Source organism: Poecilia mexicana, unplaced genomic scaffold (assembly GCF_051168715.1).
Source record: "Poecilia mexicana isolate PSO_F unplaced genomic scaffold, ASM5116871v1 scaffold_2, whole genome shotgun sequence".
In the NCBI taxonomy this organism is placed as follows: domain Eukaryota; kingdom Metazoa; phylum Chordata; class Actinopteri; order Cyprinodontiformes; family Poeciliidae; genus Poecilia; species Poecilia mexicana.
In genome coordinates, this window is record NW_028263371.1 from 25,680,907 (window position 1) to 25,692,930 (window position 12,024).

Below are 12,024 nucleotides of genomic sequence, written 5' to 3' on the forward strand. Positions count from 1 at the left end.
AACAGCTACATAAAACGTCCAGACTGACGGGAGAAACGAACTCTGGTCTGCTTAAATTGAACCAAATGTGTCAGGTGACCCAAAGTATGCTTTGGTCTTTGTTTTGATTTAGCATGCCCTGGTCTTCGTCTTACCTCCTTTCAAAGAATTAGTATCATGTTGGTATGCTCTGGCTTTTTTGGGTGTTTTTTTGGTGTCTCCTCCCTTCAAATTGTTGGTCTTGGTATGCTGTGGTGATATCACCTCCTTTCCCTTAAAGGGATCTACCTCCATCTGTCTATAGTATCAAGAGATCTTATCCAAGTCTATGATATTCAATTGCAATTTAATACTGTTTTTCTTTTTGGAAGAAGTAATAAAACATCAAATAAATATACTTTAGCTGTATTTGAAGGTCACTTGTGTTAGAGAATAAGATCTTGCTCTCACATGACAGGGGGTGCGGCTTTAATTTCCTGTCAACTGCAGACCCCTGAGAGCAACAAAAATGCATAAATCAGACTCCACTGTTCCCCTCTGACCTGAAGAAGGAGGTAGGTGAAGGCAAATAATGCATCTAAATGGATAAAGGCTCGATATCATCTAATGTTTAGGGGTCGAGCAACAAAATGGAAGCATTTCTGTCGATCCAAAGCTGAAACTCTCCACCATGTTTGATTCCTCCCTGAAGAAGCCACGCTTACATCCTGCTGAAGAGGTTCACAGGTCTGAAAGAGTAAGTCGGCACAGAAGAAGGAACGGCTGAATTATTTATTGGGGAACGATCTCAAATCTTTTTTCAATACTGCAGCTGAGGTGGTGGGGGGAAAATATTAAAACCGTCTCTCGCTCTTGTTCCGACCTCATTAGCAAGCCAGTCTGGATGTGCAACTGGTGCCCTGATAGAGGACTCGGGGGGCCTTGTCTCCTCCACTGCTGGGTTTAATCTCTGTTGCGCTTCCGAATTAGAGGCATGCAAAATAAACACTGTGAATTAAAACGGCTTTTTTCAAACTGTTGTTGTTCATCCCAGCATTGTTGGTGCAGGGGTTGGGAGAAAGCAGTAGTAAATCTGCCTGACTTGGTGATTTATTGTATGCAGGGCTGGGGAAGTTGATTAACACAAAACCCAGGATTGCAAATAATTTTCAGCATAAGCATACATCAGTGCACGAGAGACTCAGATAAAGGCTTTTTTTGAGTTTGTGCTTTGACACTAACCAGTTTAATATAGTCCATTAGTTCAACTGGTGAGTTTTTAAATGAGTTAATCATTCATAAATTTCAGATGTTAGAAGAAACCTTTCATTTTGTGGTAAATATCTTTGTTATTGAAGAAAGGGAGAATAAAAATGCTCATCGCACCACTAAAAAAAGCTTCATAAAAAAAGAAATAAGGCCTGTCACGAAAATAAATACTGCTGGATGATAAATTGTCCCACAAGTTACTGCGATAAACGATAATATTGTTGTCTTGAGACCATTTTCAAATCATACAATGTGATAAAAATGGAGGAACACATTCTCAAAGATCAATAAAATGAAATATGAAGTCTTTTATTTTATTTTTTTTTTTAAGAAGGGCTAGTTCAGACCAAAGCACCAGACTGAAGATCGGAGTTTTAATAGAGAAAAGAGAAAAACTGATACATAACGCAAATGGAAATGATTTTATTGTGACAGGCCTGATATGTAGATAAATTAAACCGTGTTTGAATAGTTTGTTCAGGAATCATAAATAGATACGTGATCTCCTTCCAATTTTATTTATAAACACGTCTCAGACGGACTTTAGTATACCCTCATACTTATATTATTATTACTATTTGGGTATGCACATATATTAGAGATCAGCAGCAGAAAACGAAAGGGAGTCATGAAGGTGCGGGTTTTACCTCGGGCTCTGGTGGCTCGGTTCAGTACGGAGCTGTTGGAGCAGGTCGTGTTCTGGTCCATAAGGTCCACGCTGGTGTTCCCCACGCTCACGTTCCCGGGCTCCCAGCACACGGACAGCAACTCCTTCGCGCTCCTGTTCGCCGCGTGCGCTTCCATCCTCTCCGTCCTCGAGGCAAATTACCGATCTGCTTTTTACAACACCTGAGGACCGCTTTAACACCGCCGCGCTGGAGTCGACCCGCCGCTTTTTGTCTTCATTACAGCCCGGAGGAATTCAGGGTGCGCTGGAAAACTTGGTGACCGCGCAAAGTGGAGTTGGCGCTTCTGGAAAAAAACGGACTAAACTAAATTTAAGTACCTGCGGGTGTTAATTGGAGCGAGGCGGGAGACGCTCTTAACAATCGGACTGAAGCCCGACTGTGGAGGAATGAGGCTGCGCTGCTAAGGGCAACTGGTGAGCTCTCTCCTCTCACGCACACTTATCTTCTCTCTCTCTCTTTTTCTCTCCCTCTCGATTCATTCAACTCCGCTTTGACCGAAACTGCACATCAACATTATCAGTTTCTTTTTCCTTTTCTACATTTTGTACAACCTCAATATATTTTTTGGATACAAAACAAAACAAAATCATAAATATAAGTCGGAGGGAAGATAATACGTATCTTTAATTTCTTTGCATTTGTATTCATCCTGCAGTCAATCCATTGTAGAGCTACCTGTCTTTTCACTGAATAGATTCTTAATTGGATTTCAGTCTGGACTTTGGCTGAGTCACTATTGTGCATTGAACTAACCTATCGTTGTCCAATATGTGGCCCGAGGGCCATTTGCAGCCCTCTCAATGATTTTGTCCGGTCTCTATCACAATTCTAGAGTGAAGCAAATCTGGCAGAAGTTTTTACAGATAAATAAAATCTTACATGGTTGTGGCAAACTGGACGACTTATAGTTTTCAGTAACACTTTATTTTTTGAAGGGTTGTACATAAGACTGACATGACACAGTCATAAACCTGACATAACACCTGTTATGAACATGAAGGAGTCTTCATGAATGTTTATGACTGTTGTCATAAAGTGTCATTCAGTAAATAATGACACTTTTAATGCAAATTTGACTCTTTTAATTGACTTTTAATGCATAAAAATTTTATTACTTACCAAATAATGCTAATTTGACACTTTTAATACAATCCTGGATTTTAACCTAGAATACTTGCTGCTAAATAATTTATTCCCAACAAGAAATACACCATGTTGTCTAAAAGTAGAAGTGAAATTATTTGGATTGAAGCAACAGCTGATTGCGTCAGGAAGTTCTGAGTTATCACCCAGGTTTGCGTGCAGTCTTGCTGTTCTATCGTCATTCCAGGGTCTTACATGGTTGTGTGGAGACCAAACAGCTACATCTATTCACTTAAAGCTTTTTAATGAGCAGTAGTAAACCTTCTTTGTAGCATCTCATAAATCAGTCTAATAAATGAGTCTGGAGTGGGCTTTGCCTTTAGCTTCTGACCATCTATGGGCTGGAGATAATTTTTTTTCTCTGGTGGAAAAAAAACTTCATAAAGATGGTAAGTAACAATGTGTTTAGGGTAGTGTTGGTTTTCTTTCAAGTTTGCTGGAACAACCAATACAACTGGACTCTATTTACTACTTAGAAGTCGTCTTAAGCCAATTGGGTTATTGATTAGAACTGAAGATGCATTTGTCATCCATTTTTTCAGGATTTATTTTGATTATTGTATCATCACTTTCTCTCTGAGAATGGTTGCAGTTGTATTTCCTGAACCAGAGAACAACCTTCAGATTGTCCAGCATGTCCGGTGACAAGTGGCTCAATCAGCTGCAATTTGAAGTGGTTCACAGAGAAGCAACAAGCCCTCTTCCTGAAATTGTCTGGTGGTTTAAAGAACAGTGTGGCGCTGAAGCTTCGAACCAATGGTTACTTGCACATCCTGTGTTTTTGATGAGAGTGCATGCGAGTGCCACCGTCTTGTTTACGCACCGACTGATTTGAAATGACTTGTTTAAAAGTAGAAAATGTCTCTGAGATTTTGCAACTATTACATTTTCCATCTGGCTATTTGGCTGACCCACAAGGAAAATAAGAGATGTTCGAGGACTCCTCTGATGCGTTATTTATGGGGAACAATTCGAGAGACTCTCAGGGTTTAACTCTGCTCATGTTTTAGCATTTCGGAAACAGATATGGAGGCTACAGAGGCAGCAGGGGTGGAGGGGGAGGCAGCCTGTTCTGTGGGGGAGGTATGCAGCTTGGTTTGTTTTTGTCGGGAAGTTGCTGTCGGCCCTGGTGATGGTTTCTGCTTTTATCCTGCTCTAATGTGTGGGAGGTACATCTATATATATGTGTGTGTGCGGTGCTCCAGCTTGGCTAACATGTGCTGGTGTTTTTTCTCCAAACAGTGATAACAGCTTATTAAACTATTGCCAAAAGTCTCGTCCGTCCTCCTCCACTCAAGCAATAGGTGTTGAGCTCTGCAGTATTGATCTCTACTGCCTTAAGGGGCTTTGCACAGGTCAAGACTGGTATGTCTGATGTTTCTGAACTATTTTAGTCAGAACATCCTGCACCTGTTGAGTTTTTTGTTTTCTCTATGTACCTCCATTGATTAGCGATTGTTTCTATTTGCTCAAGAGTATTTATTATTTATGTTTTTAAAATCTGAAGTGTTTATACTCATAAAACAAAAAAAAAACATTTGGTCTGATTTAAGAAAGAATGAGAAAAAAATTGAGTGTGTCATTTTATCAGGTGTTCGTAAACTCTGGTTTCAACTGTGAAATTCATTTTTGGGCTATAATAATGTAGATTTTCAAAGTGAGAATACATTCAATTAATATGACAATAAGTTATCTGTGTCCCTACAGTAGAAAACGCTGCAGGACAATATAAAATAATCACTATTCTGTTTCGCACATTGATTCAGCTTCCTTCCTTCCAATTACTTCCTGAACTCGAGCTGAAAGTACCTGGGTTTAATTTGATTTTGTGGCAATGTGTCACTTCAAATAAGCATAAAAATGAGTGATTCATCATCAGGTTCAGGCAGGCAGCCAGAAGGGAAATGACAAAGTTAAACCCTAATAAACGGGCTACAAATCTGAAAATTACTCATGAAGGAATTAAAATGTTTAATTCCGTGCAATGTGACTTTAATCCATGATTATAATATAGGAACAAATAATTGATTAAAACAGCCTGCTGTTGGTGATTCGTAAGATTTTATTGATAGTACTGTTAGTTACTTTGGAAATGAGTGTTTATCAGCTCTTGTATATTTTCATTTAGAGTCTATAATGTAACAGCAGCAAAAACTAAATAAAATAAAAAAAACTATGTAAGTTTGAGTTACATAACTTTTTACTGCATCAATATTAGCTCACTTCAGAATTTATACTGTAGTACAAATAAAGTCTGTCGCTCAACACTGTTACTGTTACCAAACCACTGTTTAATTAGGAACCACCTCAGAACTGGTTTTCACCTGCAGATCATCCAGTTCAACACCTTTCAAATTAATCAAGTTTTTTTTTTTTTTGCCATATATTTTTGCATATAATGACCACAGATGCTTTGGGGCAGATAAATGATCAAATAAAGGCCCAGAGCATTGCAAACATGGGCCAGCAGCACGAAAAGCCTACAGGGCCCCATTTAGAGTTATGAAGCTACGCGACACCCTGTAAATCACACTCTTTTCTAATACTTAGGAAGCCAAAAGTGAGGCATGAGTCCAAAGAAATCAATGAACGAGTCCAACACAAATCAAATGCCCAAAACATTACTCATAACATGTCAGTGTAGCCGGGACAGAGCTCACTTTCAGAATGATCCATGGGAACTTTAAACGCCTCAGGAATGTGCACTAAAATAATTTCCTGCCATATTTTTACAACTCTATTAACGAGCTTCATAAACCATTACGATGACTAGAACATCAATCAGTGACTTGAACCTCATCTAAATTTTACCAAAATGCAATTAAGTAAAAGTTAATTTACTTCTCATGTCTTGGCTGTAAAGTTCTTTATTCTATAAGATGCTTGCAGGAAAGTTAAGTATTCATGCTTGGAAATGTTTCCCGATACAACCTATAGAGAGGAAGTTGTGTTTTTGAGGTTGCGTCTAAGTGCAACAGGACAGCCTGTCTCTCTCATCCGAAAGCATTAGTGCTTTCATCCGTCATTGTGAAGAAAAGAAGCTGTGATGTGTTTTGATTCTGTATCTGGGACACACAAACACAAACCGGGTTCGTGTGCACAGTAATTCACCCCAGTCAGGTCTCGTCTCTATATCTTATGAAGAACTCGCAGAAAGACATGATGCACATGTCAGCAAAGGTGAAGGAGCAAAGACTCGGCTTGCCACGGCGTTATTCTCAGACTGAGAAAAAAGACTGCACAGGACAAAAGACAAGGCAGCATTCCTTTCTTAATTTAAAATGACCAAAACTTTGATTTTGTTGAGGGATTGTTGAAGGCAATGTCTCTTAAAGCAAAGGTTCTTGGGATCAGAACCTTACATCTACCAGTACTCATTGCTTCTCAGTGTTGTGTTTTCCTTTTGGTTTGGTTCAGACTTTAACAGCAGTGTGTAATACCAACCGCCTGATTGTGAATGCAGAAAGGCAAAGGAAATGTTATGGATTTTAGGACATCAAGGAAAGCAACCATCAACACAGAGGCCTTGAAGGAAAAACCTTTCTTGGGTCGATGCATCAGTCATTGAAGGATCACAAGGCCTTTCATTTTTGAATAAGTTAAGGAGAAGCTGCTGATCATGTAAACAGAAAGCTCCCTGTTGAGTGACTTGATGACTTGGTATTCCCGCTGCGACGTTCATCAGTTGTCGTCCAACTGATTTAAGTTCAAACCTTACAAGTTTAAGAGGTAAAGCCAGATCTGAAATCTAAAACTCATGCGAACAGTGATTTCTAACTCTTGAAATCACTGAGAACACTAGAATATTCAAGTTTTATATTCTAACACTTGAATATAGTTTGATGTAAAATGTTTTGTAGCTCCGGCTTTATGTTTGTGGCCGTTGTCTGGCTGCCTTTTATGATTGACCTCCAATCAGTTCCCATAATGTCTGACCGGTTTCTCCATTCCTTCTGCAGAAAGACATATTTCACTGCCGTTAACAGTGTGCTTAACACCAGGCATTGTTCTGACCCCTGCTGGTAAGATGCTACCACTAAGTGTCTTAGGTTAACATGAACACAAACAATTAAAAAGTGCTTTGCATCATTTAGGTGCAATTTAGCACCAATAATAAACCAAAAACACCTGGTTAACATAACACAGTCCAGTTGATTTTGGACAGGTTTACCAGCTTCCTGAAAAATGGACTGCAACAAAAAATAAACCCGATTTCAGGGCTTTTTAAAGGATTGCTGTTGTTCCACAGTTGGCAAAGTGTGTTTGCCTATTTGAGGCTGCGCAAGAGGCTCTGATTGCTACCTGCTGCTCACTCCAGAAGCGATGAATATGTAAATATTTCTTATTCCACCAGTTCAGTCACAGATTCTGATCATCACACATCTGTTAGCGGCTTATTGGGCCTGGCTTGGCTTCTCAGTGAAATGATTCTTCTGAGAGTTTCATGCTTTCTGAGCAAATTAATGAGCTGGGAGAACCTCTTCATTTTCTAGACATATCAAACAGACGTATGGAAACAACAAAAATCTGCACCTGGGTTTAGATTGTGGGAATACTTAACGTGACAAAATGTGAAAAACATTTACTGGGGTGTGAATACTTTTGCGTGGCACAGGATAACCTTATATGGTGTGGACTTTGCCCTCTTCCTTTAGTGAATCCGTGATACTGTTTGTGTCAGATGAATGACAATTGGTGTTTCTATCTCATCTAATCTGATCATGTTGATCTAAAAATGAAAAAAAAGCTATTCCTCTTGTGGAGATAAACTTTAGTAACACTTCTCAAAATTTATTCTTTCCTTTGGTTTATTGCTGTGTTCCTCTTCCTGAATATTTATTTCCTTTACATTTTTCCTACTGTTTTACTTAAATTCAGATCTTGCCCAAATGGTTTTGCCATATTAAATTGTATTTGGTTTTTGTTTATAGTAGAATTTTGTTCTTTGTGCATTTCAATAGTTTTAGGATTTCTTTTGTTTTGTACTGGCCCACTTAAAGCACTGCTTAACTGTATAAAATGTTGAAAATAATTAGCTTGCATTGCTAACAGACATTAGCCTGGCTGCTAAGCACCACCATTAGCAATTCCGACCAGATTTTTAGCTTGTATTTAAAACACGACTGGTTTAGTTTGTTTCCAAAACAAAAACACACCAGTAGATGCTTTTGCATCTATTAAGTAATAACTACATGTTTACAGCGCTTTATAAGTCATCTAACTATCTTGAAAACAAGTTTACGAGGACACGTTCGATGACTATCCCAAAAAAAAACCAAACACAATAACAGGTGTGAAGTAATGCAGGCTCATAAAAGATGAAATATTAACCGTGGTAATGCTGCTAGCATTTTGTAGCAGAGGCAAAGGTGAACTTTTATCAGATAAACATGTACATTAGGACTTTGTAAAGGGAAATGAGACCGACAGTAACAAACGAGCTGCTTCATTTGAGTAAGTGAAGATGCTGAAGATGATGGGTCTGAGCTTTGTGCCGTTGCTCTTAGCTGTGGGGGCATTGACGCTGGAGAGGTGGGTTGTTATTCAAGAAGATTCCTCCTGTTTATGTACTCCATACTGTTTTTACCAACATATTCTGAATCAGAATACAGATTTAAGCTAAAAATCTGCTCTGATATTTAGCAAAATGTAGGAGTATATGTAGATTCTCATGTATTTTATGCTTTAAGCAACAAAGCGGAGTATGATTACTTCCAATACCATCCAATGGAGGAGGTGAGAGAACCCGGTCGTTGTTTCACACATAATAAAACACATTTAGTGTGGTTAAAGTCCATTGATGTTCCACCTTATAGATCAACAGCTGGATGGCTCAGATGGCGAAGGAATACCCCGATGTTGTGACCATAGTGGATTATGGGAAGAGTTATGAGAACAGGACGATTAGCTTGATGAGGGTGAACCAGATTCTGGTTTTAAAGAATGCATTTGGTCAAAAAGGCTGGGATCTGCTGATATTTAGAGGGGCTTTAACTGGTTTTTCAGATCGGCCTGAAGACTGACGCCAAAAAGAAAGCCATCTGGATGGACTGTGGTATTCATGCCAGAGAATGGATCGCTCCGGCGTTCTGCCAGTACTTTGTCAGACAGGTAAGAGAACCGTCTGATGTACCATCCTCCAGAGTTACTATGATCCCCTTTAATGCTGTTTGTTTAAATCTGTGAGTAAATATGTGAGTTAACGTTTGCCATTTTATGCAGAATTAAACTCTTTTAATCTGTTTTCTTGGGTTTTTTCAATCAGATTCTCCAAACATACAAAACAGACGCTAAAATGGAAGCCATGATGACAAACATGGACTTCTACATCACGCCGGTGCTCAACGTCGACGGCTACATCTTCTCCTGGACAAACTCCTCAGTCAGTATCTGGATGGATATTCATCAAATTAAATTCGGTTGATCTGCTACAAAGCTCTCAAGCTGGACATGAGCAGGATATGAGAGGATATGCTATTAGGAAAAGGGCACTCGAGTAAAAATGATTTGCGGTTTAATCATCAAAGAAGATGACTTCCGATGAGCCCAAAGTATAGGAGACATCAGCGGTTTAATATTTAGAAAAATGTCAAGTGGTTAATTTCTTGCGTTGCTGGATTTAGACCCAACTGACTGAACACTCTGATCCGCTCAGAACCGACTGTGGAGGAAGAACAGGTCACCGGGACCTTCAGGCGACTGCTACGGCACCGACCTCAACCGCAACTTTGATGCCAACTGGGGCAGTGAGTGTCTCATCACCGAGCTGCGCGTTGTGAAGCAGCTTGCTGGTTTGTGTCAGCGACTGATTCTGTTTTCATTCGCAGCCGTCGGAGTGTCGTCTGACTGCAACTCCAACATCTACCCCGGCAGAGGGCCCATCTCAGAACCCGAGGCCCAGGCCGTAACTTACTTTGTTGGAAGCAGAAAGGAAGACTTCCTGTGTTTCCTCACCATCCACTCCTACGGCCAGCTGCTCCTGATTCCCTACGGACACCCCGACTTCACCGCCTCCAACTACGATGAGCTGGTATTTACATACATGCATGCTTTGCACATGCAATACTCTGTAGCTGTGCAGGACCATCTGCACTAGGAGCTTTTGTTGTTGTGCACATTTTGTTTGCATTCTGTCAGGTTACATGAGATATTTAGGTCTGTGTTGATTGTGCATGAGGAAATATGTAATAAATTTGCTCTACGTAAATAAGTGACATGCATCGTATCCCTCATCTGTAAACAACAAAGCGGAACAAGCAGGAGGAAGCTGACAGTAAGTAGAGAATGAGAGCCTGACTAGGAACAAAGCAAGTAATAACCTAAAAGAGCCAAGAGTTACTTTGTGCAAAACAGGATTATGAAGCTCCATGTGTTGCTCCTGGCCTTCAGCAGAGGGAAGCGTTCAGGCAGTGCTGCTGTTTCTGAGGTTGGCTGAACTCAACAGAGGAGTGGCTAATGAATACTGAGTTCTCTCAGTTCTCTGAGTCACCATAGAAAAGTTAATTTATCCCAGTATTTGAATTCAAAATGTGAAACGTGTCAAAGAATGATGTTTCAAATGTTTATTTTTGTTAATTTTGATTACATTTTTCTGATTTTGCACATTTCACAGGATGATTTTGGCCAAATCCAAACACTAAGTTTTACAGTCAGTTCTATTTCTGCATATGGCATTATTAGGGTAATATTGATTTAAATTCAGTCTTGATAATCTGCAAATACAAAAACATTATGGCGGCTATGAATAGATTCACTAATATTTCCTTAGTAATATTAGTTTATCTGGATTCACTTTCCAGATAAAATCTGGAAAGTGAATCAGCTGCAAAATGGATCCAATCCATTTTGCAGCATTTTAAACATACACTTTTCTAACTTCCTGTAACGACTAGCTGTGCTGTAGCTTTCTCGCAGGTGGTTTGTGAATACTAATACAAGTATTTTATGCCCTACTATCACAAACATTAATTTCCTATTCTTTGCTCAGCTCTTTACTCTAAAGATTGAAAGTTAAACCAGAAATATAAGCAAAAACGAGCAATTTTGGTGATCTAGTAGGAATGCACACATGATCTCAAGATGAAAACAGATCCCGTATAAAACAGTTGGCATTTGTCGAGGCCCACTGTGACTAAAACCAGGCCGCAGTGTTTCCTCATCGTGTTCTCGCACTCCCCCGCCGAAGTGTTTGTGCATGGCCGGCGCTGCCGTTCTCTGGCGCCGAGCACAGCTGAGCCGAATCTCTCTGCTCATTTTGCCGTAATATATGTCAGTAACAGGACGGTGTCATGAATACAGATGAAGCTCCAGAGCGTTTCTTTGTTTGGTAAACAGCTTCCTTTATGTTTTGCCTAATAAATCAATGAGAAGATTTGTATGAATATTCCTGATTCCTCAGATGAAGGTGGGAGAGGGAGCAGCTGAAGCCATTTGGAAGGTCCATGGGAAAAAGTACAGAGTCGGAACCTCTCCAGCTGTGTTATGTATGTATGAAGTTATTTCAGTACTTATAAATCACAGGTTTGAAGGATTTTACCAGCATAATCCTCTCTCCAGACGCCAACTCTGGTTCGTCCAGAGACTGGGCCCGGATGCAGGACATCCCCCTGACTTTCACCTTCGAGCTGAGAGATAACGGCACCTATGGCTTCGAGCTCCCCCAGGAGGAGATCCAGCCGACCTGCGAGGAGGCCTACAGCGGCGCCCTGCACATCATCACCTACGCCCACGACAAGACCTTTAACGGCGCCACAGCCACCGCCGCAGCGGCGGTCTGGACCACGCTGTTAGTGCTTGGGGTCAACCTGATGTGAGCAGAGAAGCTGACCTCACACTGTGAAATGGCTGGAAGCTTGAAGTTATTAGGATAAAATATTGGCTCAGAAATGCACGATTACTACATCAAAACAAGCATTTTTACAAATAAAGATTTTACAGTGTTAACTCTTTAATCTCCTACCTGTGG

The 12,024-nt window shown here is 40.1% G+C and overlaps 2 protein-coding genes across 2 annotated transcripts in view; one reads left to right on the forward strand and one right to left on the reverse strand.

The window, feature by feature from the left end:
- cckbra (cholecystokinin B receptor a) overlaps nt 1–2,292 on the reverse strand; it is a 34,073-nt gene extending 31,781 nt beyond the window's left edge. Inside the window, exon 1 of the mRNA XM_088013340.1 lies at nt 1,875–2,292. Coding sequence (XP_087869466.1) covers nt 1,875–2,031 — 157 coding nt within the window. The 5' untranslated portion in view covers nt 2,032–2,292. The remainder of the gene's footprint in view (nt 1–1,874) is intronic.
- A 5,979-nt stretch (nt 2,293–8,271) lies between these two features.
- Nucleotides 8,272–12,010, forward strand: cpo (carboxypeptidase O). Its single transcript, XM_088003956.1, has 9 exons — nt 8,272–8,598; nt 8,763–8,795; nt 8,876–8,977; nt 9,066–9,170; nt 9,325–9,441; nt 9,715–9,805; nt 9,887–10,089; nt 11,458–11,542; nt 11,616–12,010. The coding sequence occupies exons 1-9, from the start codon at nt 8,524–8,526 to the stop codon at nt 11,870–11,872; spliced, it is 1,068 nt and encodes a 355-aa protein (XP_087860082.1). The 5' UTR covers nt 8,272–8,523; the 3' UTR covers nt 11,873–12,010.
- The last annotated feature ends 14 nt before the right edge of the window (nt 12,011–12,024 follow it).